General features: G+C 37.6%; 1 protein-coding gene across 1 annotated transcript in view; it reads left to right on the top strand.

Annotated features, from left to right (window-relative positions):
- The first annotated feature begins 864 nt into the window (after positions 1-864).
- The window catches only part of scaf8 (SR-related CTD-associated factor 8), a 32,001-nt gene continuing 16,716 nt past the window's right edge, over positions 865-16,149 (top strand). Inside the window, exons 1-2 of the mRNA XM_066675528.1 lie at positions 865-1,006; positions 4,295-4,378. Coding sequence (XP_066531625.1) covers positions 977-1,006; positions 4,295-4,378 — 114 coding nt within the window. The 5' untranslated portion in view covers positions 865-976. The remainder of the gene's footprint in view (positions 1,007-4,294; positions 4,379-16,149) is intronic.

The raw sequence follows: 16,149 nt of genomic DNA, 5'->3' as shown, positions 1-16,149 counted from the left end.
CTCACGTCAGCACAGTGATGCTGAGCCTTTCATTCTGTATGTGTGAGCCATTTTAAACAGTATCCATTATCTCAGCCATACTAACCATCTAAGATTGTCCCTGCTGAAATTTTGCTCTTTTAAGACTATAACATTTTAAAAGCCTACATTATTTTAATAGATACAAAAGAGACATGAGTTTAGTTAATTAACTTATTCATTGTTGGTAACCACTTATTAAGTCAAGGGTCATGGTGGGCTGTCTCAAGGCAGGAACACACCTGTGGAAATGCTGGAGTTGTCAATCTACCATTTCGTGTTTATGGACTGTGAGAGGAAACTGGAGCATCCGGAGGAAACCTATGCAGACACAGGGAGTACACGTAACTAAATTTGAAAAATAACATAAACTTTGTTTACATTCTCTTTGTCTTAGATAAGAAATCAATAAGTCCCTGTCTTAAATTCAGATTGAGTATTCTCAATATGTCTGATAAACATTTTGTCATAGTTTTAAGGAGCTAAGTAAAGGTGTTAGAGTTAAGATGGGTTATATGCACAGTGTAAGCACACGTTATCTTAATTCACTCAGTTTTGTTTGGGCCTATCATCCTCCAGACATAAGAGTTTTGAAATATTATTTGAAGAGTTGTGCACAAACTTCCATACACTTTGGCCCAGTTAGTCTGTTTGGTATATAAATATGAAACAGTAAAGCCACCACATTTATGTAAAAAAAACCGGATGTGTCAAATCCAGTCGGTTATTCATCTCGGAATCGAAAATCGTACCGAATGTGAAGTATCGCACATCGGACCGTGGCGCCGCTGGTCAGCCATATTACACACACACAGAAAGGACGAGGCTCCTCCATCTCACCCCCCGCCGCAATCACCGAGGACATGCGCACACTCAGCCGAGCTCTCACAGCGAATAAATCCTCTCAAACGTACACAGTCCGCTAAAAAAAAGAAGACCAGAGCCGACCACAGCCGACATGGAGGCGGTTAAAGCGTTTAATAGCGAGGTTTGTATGATAATCCCTCATAACCAACCTTTCATTAGAGTTGGTCTCTTCTCCAGGCCTCATTCAGTTCAGTTCAATTCAATAACCTTTAACGTTAGCTGCGGCTTCTGCTGTTAGCTAGTAAATGTAAACGTTGCTTAACTCTAACCTTGAGCACATTTACACCCATTTACTGCACATATTTTAAACTAGATTACTCTTTTAAGTCAAATTGGACCATAATAGTGTACAGTATTAAGTCAGAATTGTATTAAAACTACAATTCAGGACTGAAGCTAAGCTGGCGCAGCTAATAGCTAGCAACACAATAAGCACTGGCGCTAGCGCATCTTTAGCAGGGATGATAACAGCGTATTCCCCCCTAAACTGACGTCTGTCTACTCATTTATTTTAACATAACGTATTTAATTATTGTTGTAGTATGGTATACTGCTGAATAAATATATGTATTAAGCGGTGTTTGTTAGTTTTATGGGAAGAGGTGAGCTAACTGCACAATTCTTAAGGGTATTCCGAGTTCCACCTTAAATGCTGCAGTAGTTCAACCTCGTAATTATGTAATAAATTCCATGTTCAAGAGTTAAAATACGCAGGTAACCAGCAGGTTTTGCTGCGAAGGTTAATTTGATATTTTTGGCGAAGTGAAATACACCAACCTCGGTGTATAATTTCGTGTTTCACCTGTTTGCCGCTGAAAGTTACCGGGCACCGTTCTGATCTATAGTTCAACATAAAGACCACCAGTATGAAGATATATAGTCATCGTATGTCATACAGACAACTCTATGGCTAAGGAGATGCTTTTTGGGGGCTTACTGTGGACATAACAGATGCTTAAAAAGCAGAGACCCACCCCAAATTTAATGTCAAAGTCAGCAAAATTAGTGGAAAATATAATACCATTCCTGAGTCTTGACTGGCACCTTTTAAATGTGGACCTAATAAGGAATGCATTATTTATATGGTTTCTCATGGGTATTGACCAGCATTTGCTTTAACAATGTGACCAACAAGGTTTGTTTATGACTAGTTTCTCCCTGCATAAGATACTAATTTATTAATCCAAAGGAAATTACAACCTCACAGGACCATACATACTTCATAGGAACAGACACTAGTCATTAGTTAAAAAAAAATAAATAAATAAATTGAGGGCAGAAGTACCTTTAAATATAATATTACATATATGAAGTATATACACAGCATTTACATTATCAGCATATTAGTAGCTAAAAAGGGTTAGAGGGAGTAAAGCATCCAGAACCACAGTGGTTGTAGTATTCAGTAAAATAATTTTCAGTAAATTTTAGTCCCAATGTTTACACATTTGCATTAGCAGAGTATATTGGTTGTTAGTGTTGCAGTTGTATTGAAGTTCTATGAATCAAGCATTATGAAAATGTGTGTCATTTATCATCCACCCCTAAATTCAAAATGTTGGGTGGTTATTACAATGCAACAGCATGTTCAGGCGTAAACATCAGACAGACAGCCGTATTGTGTATGAGGAACAGCTGGGTTGCATTTTACATTTAGAACCAGTTAAGACCATGTGCTGGTTAGCCTACAGGTATTCTGGTATATCGGTCCTCTTTCTGGGCCAGCATACTGGATAAAACAGGATACATTTTGCAAGATTTTGTTTTGTCCAAATTGCATTTTCAATTAAATATAAATGAGAATGACTCAGTCCTACATCAGACTTTTTAAAGGCTAAGCACCACTTAATGGACCTCCATGAATATTTCACATTATTTTAGTTACTGACAGATATAAGTATGAATTAAAATGAAAATAGCTGCTTAATTTGCTTTAAAACTGACAATTTTATTAAATTTTACGGAAAAACCCGAGCTCGCTACGGAAATTCTTGAACGCAACCGTGACATCACTGGTGGACAACAGCTGAACAACGCCGCGGTAAAACACCGTTATGACTGACTGTTATGACAGTAGCTAGCTAAATAACCAACATTATTCATGACAATAGCCTAGCAATAAGCTAAACTCAAATGTAGAGGTACCGTTATTCTTGTAAATGTGATCGAAGTCGAACTCGAATTCATCCGACACTATAAACCTCCGTAATGCAGCTACGTAGCCGAGTATAATCTGAGCCACCGAGTTTAGCAAGTCAAGCTAACGTTAACTAACACCAACTAAAACAGGCGAAGTGAGTGTCCTTACCCTGTTTACCTCCATGTTACAGAGGCTCTTGAACACCTTTCGTTGGTGTCCTTACATGCCCATATTGTTGGAAAAGCGCCAGTGAAATGAGCTACAGATAACGGAGTGAGCGGATGGTCCTTTCCAAAGTGTCCGTTTAAAGTGGACAAATTTAGTCCATTTTCTGGATGTTTTGGGATCTTTGGGCCATTTGTGCACAGATGTCCCACTGTACATTGAATGATTGCAGCCAAAAACAACACACCTTTTCGTCATTTTGCATTAAATTTAGTGCAACTTCTAGAGTTGTTGTCCACCATCTACGTCACAGGCAAGACGCCTATTAGAGTTGTGGGGGGGGGGCAACAGTCTTTTAAACCTTATTCCTTGAAATATCGATACAACAGTGTCCCGTGACCACTGATATAGGACTGGAATATGGCCACCACAGACTGCAGCAACAGATGACTTGCTGCCTCTGAATTTACAATTGCAAAGTGGACCAAGCAAATAGATGTGTCTGAACCTCCCTTCACACATGCATAGGAACCCAGAACCTTTCCAGACTTTAGCTGGAGGAGCTTAATATGTGAACAAAATTGCCTGTAATATTTATACTGGATATTACTTTTTATGCTAGCTTCCTAGAACAAAATCTGGGTAATGCCCATTTGAACCCGTGTCTGAATAGAGCCAGTAAATGGCTTAGTACAGTGGGCAGTGTTTAAAAACTCAAGCAACACTGCTGTTTCTGATCCACTCATACCAAACACTAACATATCAGTGCCAGTGCAGGGCTGAGAATGATCCACAACTCAACTAAAACCTTCTCTATCATGGACCTGTGCATGCCTGGACCCGACCATTAAAAAAATGGTAAAAGGGTTAAATATGCAAAGCAACTGATAATCTGCAATACAATTGTAGAGCAAGGGACACTTATTGTCAATGGAGATAATAAAACGGACAATGAGTCTAGAAACAAGTAGGTGACTTTAATGTTATGGATGACTGCAGTATGATGAACAGAAACTCGTGGTTGTGAGGCACCAGTTTAAAGTTGTCATAAGGTGACATTCCATGAACTGTCTTGTAATTAATTGGGTGTTTTCTGTTTTTCAGTTGTACACTCTGAATGAATACAAGCCTCCGATCTCCAAGGCGAAGATGACCCAGATCACCAAGTCAGCAATTAAAGCTATAAAGGTAAGTATTTATATCAATAGAAGTGGGATAGTAAAGTTTAGGGACATGCATAGTTTTTCAAATATTTTCAAACATCCTGAAAATAATTATTCTGCATGATTGTGCCTTCTCATAAGCTGTAAAACTCCAAATTTGGCATCACAGATTTCACTGTGGGCAGGATATTATTAACTATACTAGTATGTTTTGGTCAAAATCCAGGTGATTTTAATATTGCCAGAAAGATAAAAGTTAGAGGAAAGCGTGTTTCCCAAATGGCCCCCCATTTAAAGTATTAAAAGTGTTAAAGTATTTATTTTCTGGACAGAGATTAAGCTTAGTCCTGGACTGTAGTGCACTTTGAATGGAAATTCTCTGTTAGTGGATGGCTACGTGCACACTGGCCTAATTCAAAGTGGTAAAGATGAGATCGTTCAACATGAAGCATTTACAGATCTGTTTGGTTACTGACCAATTTTTTACACAACCACAGCCTTGGCCATTCCAGAGAGATATACTACCATAATCAGTTGGTGAAAAGGTTGTGCGTCACTTTTAGTATTGTAAAGTAAGTTATTGAAACCTAGCCTGTGGAATATACAAGGGGTTGGACAATGAAAGTGAAACACCTGGTTTTAGACCACAATAATTTATTAGTACGGTGTAGGGCCTCCTTTTGCGGCCAATACAGTGTCAATTCGTCTTGGGAATGACATATACAAGTCCTGCACAGTGGTCAGAGGGATTTTAAGCCATTCTTCTTGCAGGATAGTGGCCAGGTCTCTACGTGATGCTGGTGGAGGAAAATGTTTCCTGACTCGCTCCTCCAAAACACCCCAAAGTGGCTCAATAATATTTAGATCTGGTGACTGTGCAGGCCATTGGAGATGTTCAACTTCACTTTCATGTTCATCAAACCAATCTCTCACCAGTCTTGCTGTGTGTATTGGTGCGTTGTCGTCCTGATACACGGCACCGCCTTCAGAACACAATGTTTGAACCATAGGATGCACATGGTCTTACTGGTGCAATGTGCAGTTAATGAAGATTGTCCACCAGGCTGCTTCAATTTAGCCATGAAACCTCCCACACTACAATGACAGGTGTCTCAGTTTCATTGTCTAACCCCTGTATACTTTAAATGGATTTAAACTTTTATGGAATTGATAGAAATGATATATGAAATGACTGCTGGCAGAATTAAAGAATTGCCCAGCAAGAAATTCAATTTACATGAAATTATATCGTTTCTTTTTTTATTATGAGGCTAATGGATCTAACAACTAATGGAATTCTGTGTCAACTAAAATATATTTGGGTGACATAGATGTGATATAGATTTCAGCTATATTTACCTTGAAATCTAAATAAGCCAAACCTTCAATATGTCTTAAAGTTCCAGTTCGAAAAGGAGTAATTTGTGTAAATAAATCTTTCTTCTTTTAAAAAGCTGAATCTTTCTTTCATTTTGAATTCTGTCCCTTAGGGAGATCAGTGATGGAGTTGATTATCTAAATGTAAAAATCAAGGAAACACCCTTGTGATATTGTATTTTGAAGGTAGGGTGAACTGAAAACCCCTAGCACTAGGATGGAGTGTTATTCTACTTATTTCTTTAACCCTACTCTAGCTAATAGAGAAAGGAGTCAAATAACTGAGGAGTTCAATGTTGGATCTGTGATTTTAAGCCTCAACATCTGTGGCTGTATAGTCGGCCCAAAGGTTGTGTGTAGGTCTTTTGTGATAGGAAGTATTTTGGGATTGATATATTGTCCCAGGAATAATTGCAATAAAGGATATTTTTGTCATAATAAGACTATTTTAAGCCATTTGTGTATTTATAATGATAACGTAATAATGTAATTACATCCCTTTTTAAAGAGCAATTATTAAGAATATTCAGACACTGAAATTGGAATATAACATTTGTTTAAATAGAATAAATAAATTATTCTCAAAATAAATATATACAATGAATAAAATAAAGCCACTGTTCTCAGATAAAGCCACATGACGGCTACAGAAAAGAGAGACCAGAGAACTGAACAGATTGAGTGGCTTAAATACTGGATACATTCATTCTTATGTAAATAAAACGTGCCTATGAACACCATGGTCGGTATTGAGGTCAGCAAAAATTAAGGAAGTGCCCATTTATTGTACGATAAGTCAATAATGTAATTATTTTGGCAGGTCTAGTTATATTATGTAGTGTGCTATGTATTATACTTTGAGAATGATTAGAGTTGCCTGAGGGATAAGGCGTCTTGACATTTGTAAACATGCTCTTCAAAAATATATATTGGACAAGTGAGGGAAACCATCACAAACAAACAAATGCTACTATACTTAATTCCAAAGATTCCTTGTTCTGAAATCAGTAGTAATATAAAGTTGAGATGGGAAATGTAGAGACACAAGGTAAGCACAAGATCCGAGGCCCAGAGTACCTCTTGCATTTATGTACGTATTATCGGTTTTTGTATTTTCAGGGCTCAGTGTGCTCCGTTTTAACCTTCAGGGCTTTTTACAAGAAACCCGACAGATCAGACCTTAGAAATGCAACATCATTTTGAGTGTGTGTTTGTTTGTTTGGCTTTAGGAGTTTAGTGGGCAGATTGATGTGTTTCAGTTAAGAGATTGTATCAAAATGTTGGAAATGTAAAAGATTAAATGTCTTAGACTTGTGCCAGTCCATTACAGTCTGCTGAACTGTTTTGTTTGAAGTGATAGCATGCTCTGGTTGGAAGGATGTTAAATTTAAAACAACTAAAACTGTTTTCTTAGGTTATAACAGACTATGGCAGTTATTAGGATTTTAAATTGGTTAAAAAGTCTGTTAAAAAATCTATTATCAAATTTGACAGTAATGTTCATCCTTGGTTTAGAGCAATAAGGAATGTGACCTAGATGTCCTCTTTTTCAAAGGTAGAGAATTACTGCTTTAGTAGTGTGATGTATTGTGACATAGATTCATTAAGCAAATGAATCAATATCTTCTTTTAAAGGCTAAGCACCACTTAATGGACCTCCATGAATATTTCACATTATTGTAGTTACTGACAGATATAAGTATGAATTAAAATGAAAATAGCAGCTTAATTTGCTTTAAAACTGACAATTTTATTAAATTGACGGAAAAACCCGAGCTCGCTACGGAAATTCTTGAATGCAACCGTGACGTCACTGGTGGACAACAGCCGAACAACGCCGCGGTAAAACACCGTTATGACTGACTGTTATGACAGTATCTAGCTAAATAACCAACATTATTCACGACAATAGCCTAGCAATAAGCTAAACTCAAATGTAGAGGTACCGTTATTCTTGTAAATGTGATCGAAGTCGAACTCGAATTCATCCGACACTATAAACCTCCGTAATGCAGCTACGTAGCCGAGTATAATCTGAGCCACTGAGTTTAGCGAGTCAAGCTAACGTTAACTAACACCAACTAAAACAGGCGAAGTGAGTGTCTTTACCCTGTTTACCTCCATGTTACAGAGGCTCTTGAACACCTTTCGTTGGTGTCCTTACATGCCCATATTGTTGGAAAAGCGCCAGTGAAATGAGCTACAGATAACGGAGTGAGCGGATGGTCGTTTCCAAAGTGCCCGTTTAAAGTTGACAAATTTAGTCCATTTTCTGGATATTTTGGGATCTTTGGGCCATTTGTGCACAGATGTCCCACTGTACATTGAATGATTGCAGCCAAAAACAACACACCATCTGTGTGTGTGTGGGGGGGGTGTGCTTACCCTTTAATGTCAATAAATGTATGGCTTTGTGAAAACTGTCTACTGTAGGTCTACAAAGTTAATATTGCTCTAGGAATAATTATAAGTGCTTAAATATTTAAATATTGGGATGGATTACAGTTTTCTGACTACAGAGTAGTTTATTGAAATCCTGTTTTGGTTAATTATAGTCTTTCTATTTTATGACACAAAGATTACAAGTCATCATTACTAGGCAAAATCATAGAGACTCCATGCATATCTATGTGATTTTATTTTTACTATAATCAAATTAAAGTTGCTAGTGATAATTGTTGAGGTTTTAGTAAGGATATTTGGTGATTTTGGGAATTTTATTTGGTGTGGGTTTAGTGTGGTGTATTACCCCAGTCTGACTATGCCAGGTTTTATTAATAGTAGTATAACATAGAAAATAATTCAGCGTTTTAACTTGTCAGGTAAAGGTGGGACCAGTCTGTACAGTGTTGGTAACTGACCAATATTAGCACAAAGATTTGATGTTTATCGGAAGAAATAAAGAACAAATCTGATCTGATAACAGTCAATCTAATCTAAAGACAGTAGAAAATGTATTGCATAAATTGATTTTCCTTCCTTTTCTAGGCACAGTGACAAGGATGTTTTCATGTCCCTATTAATTTTTTTCTCATATTTGATTGAATGTTCATGCCAGGGTTTTGTTTTGCTGAAAATAGTGAACTTGGATTGCTTTGACTTTGAATGACAACTCATTGTTGAAATTCACCAGCCACAACAAGACACGCTTAGGTCTTGCTCTGTAGGCTAGACTAGGTTGCTGATAAATTGGTACATAATGTTAGTAAACTCTTTGTAGTTGTGATCATTTCAAAGTTTGCTTGTGTCTTCAGAACCATTCAAGTAGAGGGGTTGTCACACAAAAGGGACAGCAACATTTTAACCAAGAATACTGCGCAGTCTGTTTTTGTAGAGGAGTTCACTCACTCAGTTTAACATGAGCTGTAAGAGGTTTTGTTGTGGCTCATTTTTATCAAAGCCATGAATATTGCACCTGTTCTAACTTTCTCTTTAAAGAGCACCAAAGCATTTTTCTAAGTAACAATGTCTTTGCATTGTTAGCTGATTCCTATTGTCCTGCTCTGTGACTGTTGTGTTTTCTGTGAATAACACCTCTTTCCCCTTCCCTCAGCAGCTCTCCCAGCTCCCCCAAAGCACTGAAAGTGAAGCAGGAGGATGGGGCGTGAGAGAGTTTCAAAGTGATAAGGGAACCCCTAACCAGCTTAGGTAGGAGATGGGATGTTTTAAAAGGAGGATGGAAGAAGCCAAATGAGAAATTACTCAAAAGCATTCTGACCATGAAGTCAGAAGTGAGAGACGTTTTGGTTTATCTAAGGATTTGCTGAACGTTAAAGAGCTCTGTTTAGTTGGATAGAGCTTCTATTTAGTCTCAGATTGGCTTTTGTTTTCTTTAGACGTCTTGAGATATGTACGAAGAAGTTGTCTTGATCCGTGTTGGTATATGGCCAATAGCTTTCATGGTTTTAGTAGATGTAAAATAGCTTTAGATGCTAGCAACGTGTTGAAATGGGTTTTTTGTTTTGTTTTGTTTTGTTTGGTGTTCATTTATTATGGTGTAAGGGAACCACAGTCTTAGTCTGACCTAAGGAGTATTTAGAATATGTCCACAGTTTCAAATGTGTAGCACGGTCAGAAGTTGCCCAGTAGATGTACCTAAGAAAAATGACAAAATGAATTTTGTGCGTGAGATAATTCGGTTGCTTTGGATTTAAAACATATCGTTTAAAGAACATGTCTGTTGGTTAATAGTTTTTATACCTTCTTGAAAGGATGATGTAAATGGTTCCCCTGAGACTGGGATTTAAGTGTGCTTGGTTGAGTGTTTTAGTCATAACCAGGGAGACTCTCTGCAGTTTGTTAAAAATCTGCGGTGTAAAGCTTAGAGCCTGTTTACACCTACAATTAACAAGTTTTGTATCTGGATACATTTTGACCAGATTCTGCTTAGACTTGTTAAAATACGTCCCCAGCCTGACTAGATGAGATTTGATTTTACTTACACACACACACACACACACACACACACACACACAACTATCTGACTAGTCACAATACAAACAAAAACAGGGAGGATTCAATTTTTGTGGTCTTTTTTGTTTTTAAACCTGTAGTTCTCATTTATTCATGTCACATTTATTAACAGAGCCCAACTGTGCGAGTTGGAAGAGAGGAACTGGAGCTACATGACAAATAGCTCCATACTCCATACGTAGTGCCCTTCAGATTATAAAACGTGGACTACTTCTACAGCCAGTGCACTAGTGTGTTAGACAAAGCTTGTAGCTGAATAAACTTTTATTTTCTGACATTGTGCACTATATAAAGCAGAGGGAGACATTTGAAATTAAGCCTGTTTCATCCGTCACATTTTCAGACAAGGAGAACTACTTTGTTCAACTCGAAGTCAACGCAGAGGATGAATTTAGTACAAATAAAGGATAAAACATGTCCTCCGAGAAACTTAAACATTTCAAGCTCCGAGTCCGCCCTGAGTGAAGTGAGTGAAAACAACGAGACAGTGGAATACGTGACTTGTTTTGCTTTAGTGTGTAAAAGTCTACAAGCACAAGAATGAAATATATGTATATGGTTTAGCATTTAGGACCAAGGCTGGTATGCATTCGACATGACACAATATATGTAGAATTCCTGCTCAAACGATGACACATTGAAGTTAATCTGTGAAAAATCAGGCAACTGATCTCTAGAAAAACAACACATCTGTGTTGTCCATCCTCCGCTCATACAGCATTCTGTTTACACTTGTGGTAATTGGCGTCTGTGTAATTCTCTATATTATAGATTCTAGCCGTGAAACATTTGCTGTGCTACTGATGTTTTAGATAAAAGCTTATGGCCAATGTCCAGGATTGTCTAAATTGTCTGAATCTTGGATGCAGTGTCTAGCCTTCATTGAGAATCAACTTTAGGCCTTGTGTGTTGCTTTGGTTAGCCGACTGTACATTGTTTTGACTAAGAGGCCGTGAGTAATGAGGTACCATAGTTACTCTAGGGTTTTTTTTTTTTTTTCAAATAAAACTAAGGCCAAATATCGTCTGCCTGTTACATATCTGCATCTTGACATGGTATATGGCCTTTCAGATATTCGACCAGACGGCAAGTTACGTACTTCGGAGACATACCAGTGGCATTACAGTAATTTGATGTGATGTCTCTAGAGCACAATCATTTGGTCCTGTTTGTTTTTATTTTGCTTTGCCAACCTTACGTCTTGTTCTCATGTTGTAGTTATTGGTCGTAACCTGTCGAGACTTTGGTTCATAGTGATAGAAATATTTCATTTTTTTAGTCTTTAGATATGTTATTCACAAAACTCAAAATATTAGTCTCATTGAATGAACATTGATTATGAGATTATTTTGAATCATTACCTGGATGTGAAATATTAACTTATTGTAATTCCTAGATGACCTGTGGAAGGATTCCATTAAGACTCCTTTAATTTAATATTAGAGAACATAAACAAGAGTATTCTCAATGTTTTGTGTGAGAATTGCTCTGGGTAGCTCCAGTTAAAGGAACACTGTGTAATATTTTTAACTTAAATTACAGCTTCAAAATCACTGTGAAGCTTCACTGACCTGTAAAAGGGAGAATAGTTCATCTGTCATTGCAACTCTTTGCTCAGAACTGCGGAAACTGCACCATGTAACTTTTGGAGGTGGGCAGGAAACCACCCGCTTTCCCTTCTCAGTCCCCATGGATTTTCATACAGTGCTGTAAAAAATTAATTACAATAGGGGTAGCCCCGGGAGCAAAAACCAAATCTTATCTAGTGTTCCTTTAAGAAACATATTTTTTTCTGTGCAGATCACAGGTGCACAAGGTCCCTGTCACTTGTAGTCACACATTTTAATGCCGCAATTGTTGCCTTCATTGGCTGCAGAAATGTCAGTATTCTTGCAAATCCTCAGACTGATACGAGGGGGTGGTTCACTGGTTCTTGTTTGTGACCAGGGGGTGGTGGACAACAGGGCTACATCCTTGTCCGCCCCCATGCGTGCTCCCATTGGGAATCGAAGCTCAAGAAATGAACCGAGTCATCGTTCTGTGTTTAAAAAATCCACTGATATTTCGTGCATTATGTGCTTTGTGTGGTGTTTGAACGCTTTGAGGAACTTACACAATGGTTTGAGTGTAGAGTCGACTCATTGAGTGAATCGGTTCACGAATTGAGTACAAATTCAAATCAATGATTCAAAACATTGTTTACAAGCATGGGCTGCACATGCTCCGACCTCATGTACACACAGTTGTGGGGAAACTCAGAGATGACACACTGCTTGCCTTAAAGTGTATTATATGCGTGTTTGTGACTGAAAGCTGAGAAATAACGCATTAAACGAGTCCCAAAAATGACTTCGGAACTTTGAAGGCTGTCCTCATATTGAGTGTTTTCTACAATGGATCGATTAATCACAGGTCACTGGGCATAGCAGAAAGCCACACGCAAACACATTAGAAGCCTTGATAAAGAAACTGAACGAACTGCACGAAACAAATCGATGGGGGGGACTACGTTTTCAAGGCGGCCGCCCTAACTGTAAAGCACAGCGGGAAACCCTCATATTTTTAAGTTGAAATCACACTTTGAATCATGCCCAGTCAAAGACTGCTGTCTAAATATGTAGTCGCCTATTAACAGTATTAGGCCACTACAGCGAGTATTATTACTTTTAATAAGAAGCCATGATTTTGGGTCGATTTAAAGAAAGATTTTATAACCCAATCCAGGAATTAGCTAACCATGCCAAATATTTGTATTTTATTTTTATGTTTCAGTACCACATCTGCTGCAATAACTAGGGATGGAAACCTCTGTCAGGCTTTGATCAAATTTGCACTTTCTGTGCCCAAATACATGATTTTATGATTCAAAATTTGAATTCAGAATTGTAATCATGATCATTAGCAGATCAATGCTATACCCTGTGTTGCCAGTAAATTGCAGACTCAGAAATAATTAAAAGAAAGATGCTTGTCTGCATTTGACCCATCCATGGTAGTAAACACACACTGGGGCAGTGAACACACACTACCGGAGAACCTCAGTGCCTGCAGTTAGGTGCCTTGCTCAAAGGCACTTCAGCCATGAATTCATTTTCTTTTCCTGGGAATTGAACCTGTGACCCTCTGGCCTCAAGCTCACTTCTCTAACCTCAAGGCCACAGCTGGGAATTGGGAACTGTAGTTTGCTGCCTTTGCAGCAAGTTGAAGCTCTTCTTAGAGAATGTTACACTAGATGGAGGTCCTTTTTTAAAAAATTAGTATTATTAGTAGTATTAGTAATATTGATTTGCCACTCTAGCCCACACATTGTAAATGGTGACCTTATGCTCGTGTGTGGCTGCTCCAGGGTATTCCATTCTGTTGGCAGTGCTTTGTATTAACATCATTAGAGGAGTGGTCTACACACTTTTAGACATATTTTATGTGTCACATTATAGACATACAACCATTTAAACGTGTTGTATTTTAGGATCTTTGCTATTATTACTATTAGTTTATCCATTTTCTTTCTTTGTATATTTGTAATTAGTGGCTCTGACAGCCACTAAATGCTGCTGTTGTTGCCTTAGCAATAGCATGTACGCTGCTGGATTGATCTGTTCTCAGAAAATGTTAAGAAACATGAGTAACTCTTAATTCCAAACCAGAAATGATCAGAGTAACTGAAGTTAGAGGGGAATTATTATGAAGAAAAATATTCAGTGCATGTCCACATTAATTTGGGATTATACCTACCAACACAGAGAAATGCTTTGTGGTCTAAAAGTCTAAAAATATGGACCTTGTTCAATAAACATGACAATGAATTTGAGAAACAATATGTGAATTATTAGAGTCCAGAGGGTGTGTGGGTGAACTCAGTAGTGCTTTCTCAGATAACATAATTTGAACCTGCAGTAACAACACACAAAAATGTAATTGATTTGAAAGATGGAGGGACGTTTCAGGTTTGCGTGCTGAGTGAGGCTCCAGAGCAGAAGCTCTGTAATGGTGCAGTGAACATGGTGAATTTTAATCACACTGGAGTATCTCACTGACTGCCTAAGCCCTGTTTGGGCATAAAATCCTTGAAAGTTGTGATAGTCCCTCAGTTAGGTAATGGCAGATGTGGAAGAACTGTTATGTGAATTAGGTGGGTGTAGGACAGACGAAAAGAAGAAAGCAAATGCAGAGCCAAAAATTTTAATGGAAGGGACTAGGCAAAGATTAAAATCCGTAAGGCATTCAGGTAGTCAAAAACAGGAACTGAAAGCTCCAAACTGTCCTAAAGAGCAAGGCAAAGAGAGGAGTCGAAATTAAAAATATGTCAGTACCCAGAGAACAGTAAATATAGATTAAACTGCTTTGTGATGTACAGAAGAGCAAACAGTATTCACAATGAGACATGCAGAGCGCACCACTAAAACACCTCAGCACAGGTGTAAACAGTCAGTACTCTGGAGAGGGGCCGTGGAAAGGCGATCTCTGATTGGTGGGAATGCTGACGTGCCTGTCTCTGTGAACACCTTGAGAATCCTGGGAATTGGAGTTTGTGCTGGAAGCAGTGGCCAGAAGAGATTAAGGCATGGCAGTGGGGAATACCTCAATCAGTTTCAATGTGTTTCACGAAATTTTGAACATATTTACCATTTTGTGGGTATAATTTGTTTTGCACTAGCATTATAAGTTACAGTTTGCTTCATGTTGAGTAAACGATCATTTAACCATAGCTGTTCCCTTAACGTTACAGTTCCACAGCTCTCATTTACAACACATATCCATTGATAGCTCTAAGGATATGCTTGTGTTCTTTATTAAACAAGGCATTAAATGTTGCATGAACTATAATGGAGGTCACATTTTAGTGCCTTTATTTTTTTAAACAGGGCATTACCCACAAGACTGAAATATTTAAAAAAAAAATCTAAATTCTGAAAATAACATTTATATTTTGGAGACAATTAAATAATGCTGGTGCTTTTTAGACAAATGCTTTGCAGCTGATGGCAGTCTGGCAAAATTTAGCTTGCCTAGTTATGTTTTGAATAATATAGACTCTAGGAAATCAAGTATTTTCCCTGTACAAAGAAAAACATATCTTCATTTGTTTCAGAACATAGCAGCTTTCTTTTACAATGAATGCAAATGTCAAGACAAATGGACCAATTGCTCCAAAATTACTTGGAATTAAATCCTTTTACATTGAATTCCATTGAAAGTTAAGAAGGTTTTTCCTTCACTTAAGTTACTATTTTGGAGATGCAAGTTTTTTATTTGGACAGCGATGATATGCTGTTGGGTTATTGCATTTGCCTTGGATTTGCAAACCTCAGGCTTCATTCGTTGTAACCGTTGGCAGTATTTGTACTTTGGTTTTACTCTGACTGTCATTTAAATTTTATTTTAGGCCTTCATTTAGTAGCAACAAATGTTGCTCAGTTGGCATTAATGTGCTGTGATTTTGGTTGTCTTTGTTCATTTTGGGTTTTAAACGTAATACAAAAGCTCTTTGTAAACACTTCCAGTTAAATAAGGAATTAATGGAACTTCAAAGATTTTTCAAAAATTTAAAAAGTTCATTCCTACTTTTTTTGTACCGCAGCTGGAATAAAACTTATATAATGCTACCATGCATAATCTGAGTTAGAGATGTATTATTGCTGCATTTAAGAAAGCATTTTATCACAAAACCAGGGAAGAATGGCTGTTTATTTAAAAAAATATTTCTGTTTATAAAAAAGGACATAGACTGAAGCACTTATGGTGGAACTATTTGTTTTACGAGAATGGGGGAGTGAGTTACAAGCCAGTAGCATGAGGTGTTTAAATCATGTCCTACCAAGGTAGGACAACCACAAAACACAACCACACTATGTTGTCACTATTTTGTACAATACAAATAAATTGAAAGTAATATTCTATAACTGCTGACCAATGAAAGCAATGTGAATTTACCAACTGCATGTT

The sequence above is a fragment of the Hoplias malabaricus genome, chromosome 1 (genome assembly GCF_029633855.1).
Source record: "Hoplias malabaricus isolate fHopMal1 chromosome 1, fHopMal1.hap1, whole genome shotgun sequence".
Classification (NCBI taxonomy): domain Eukaryota; kingdom Metazoa; phylum Chordata; class Actinopteri; order Characiformes; family Erythrinidae; genus Hoplias; species Hoplias malabaricus.
Note: the sequence above shows the minus strand (reverse complement) of the source record. Positions and strands in the feature narration are given on the sequence as shown.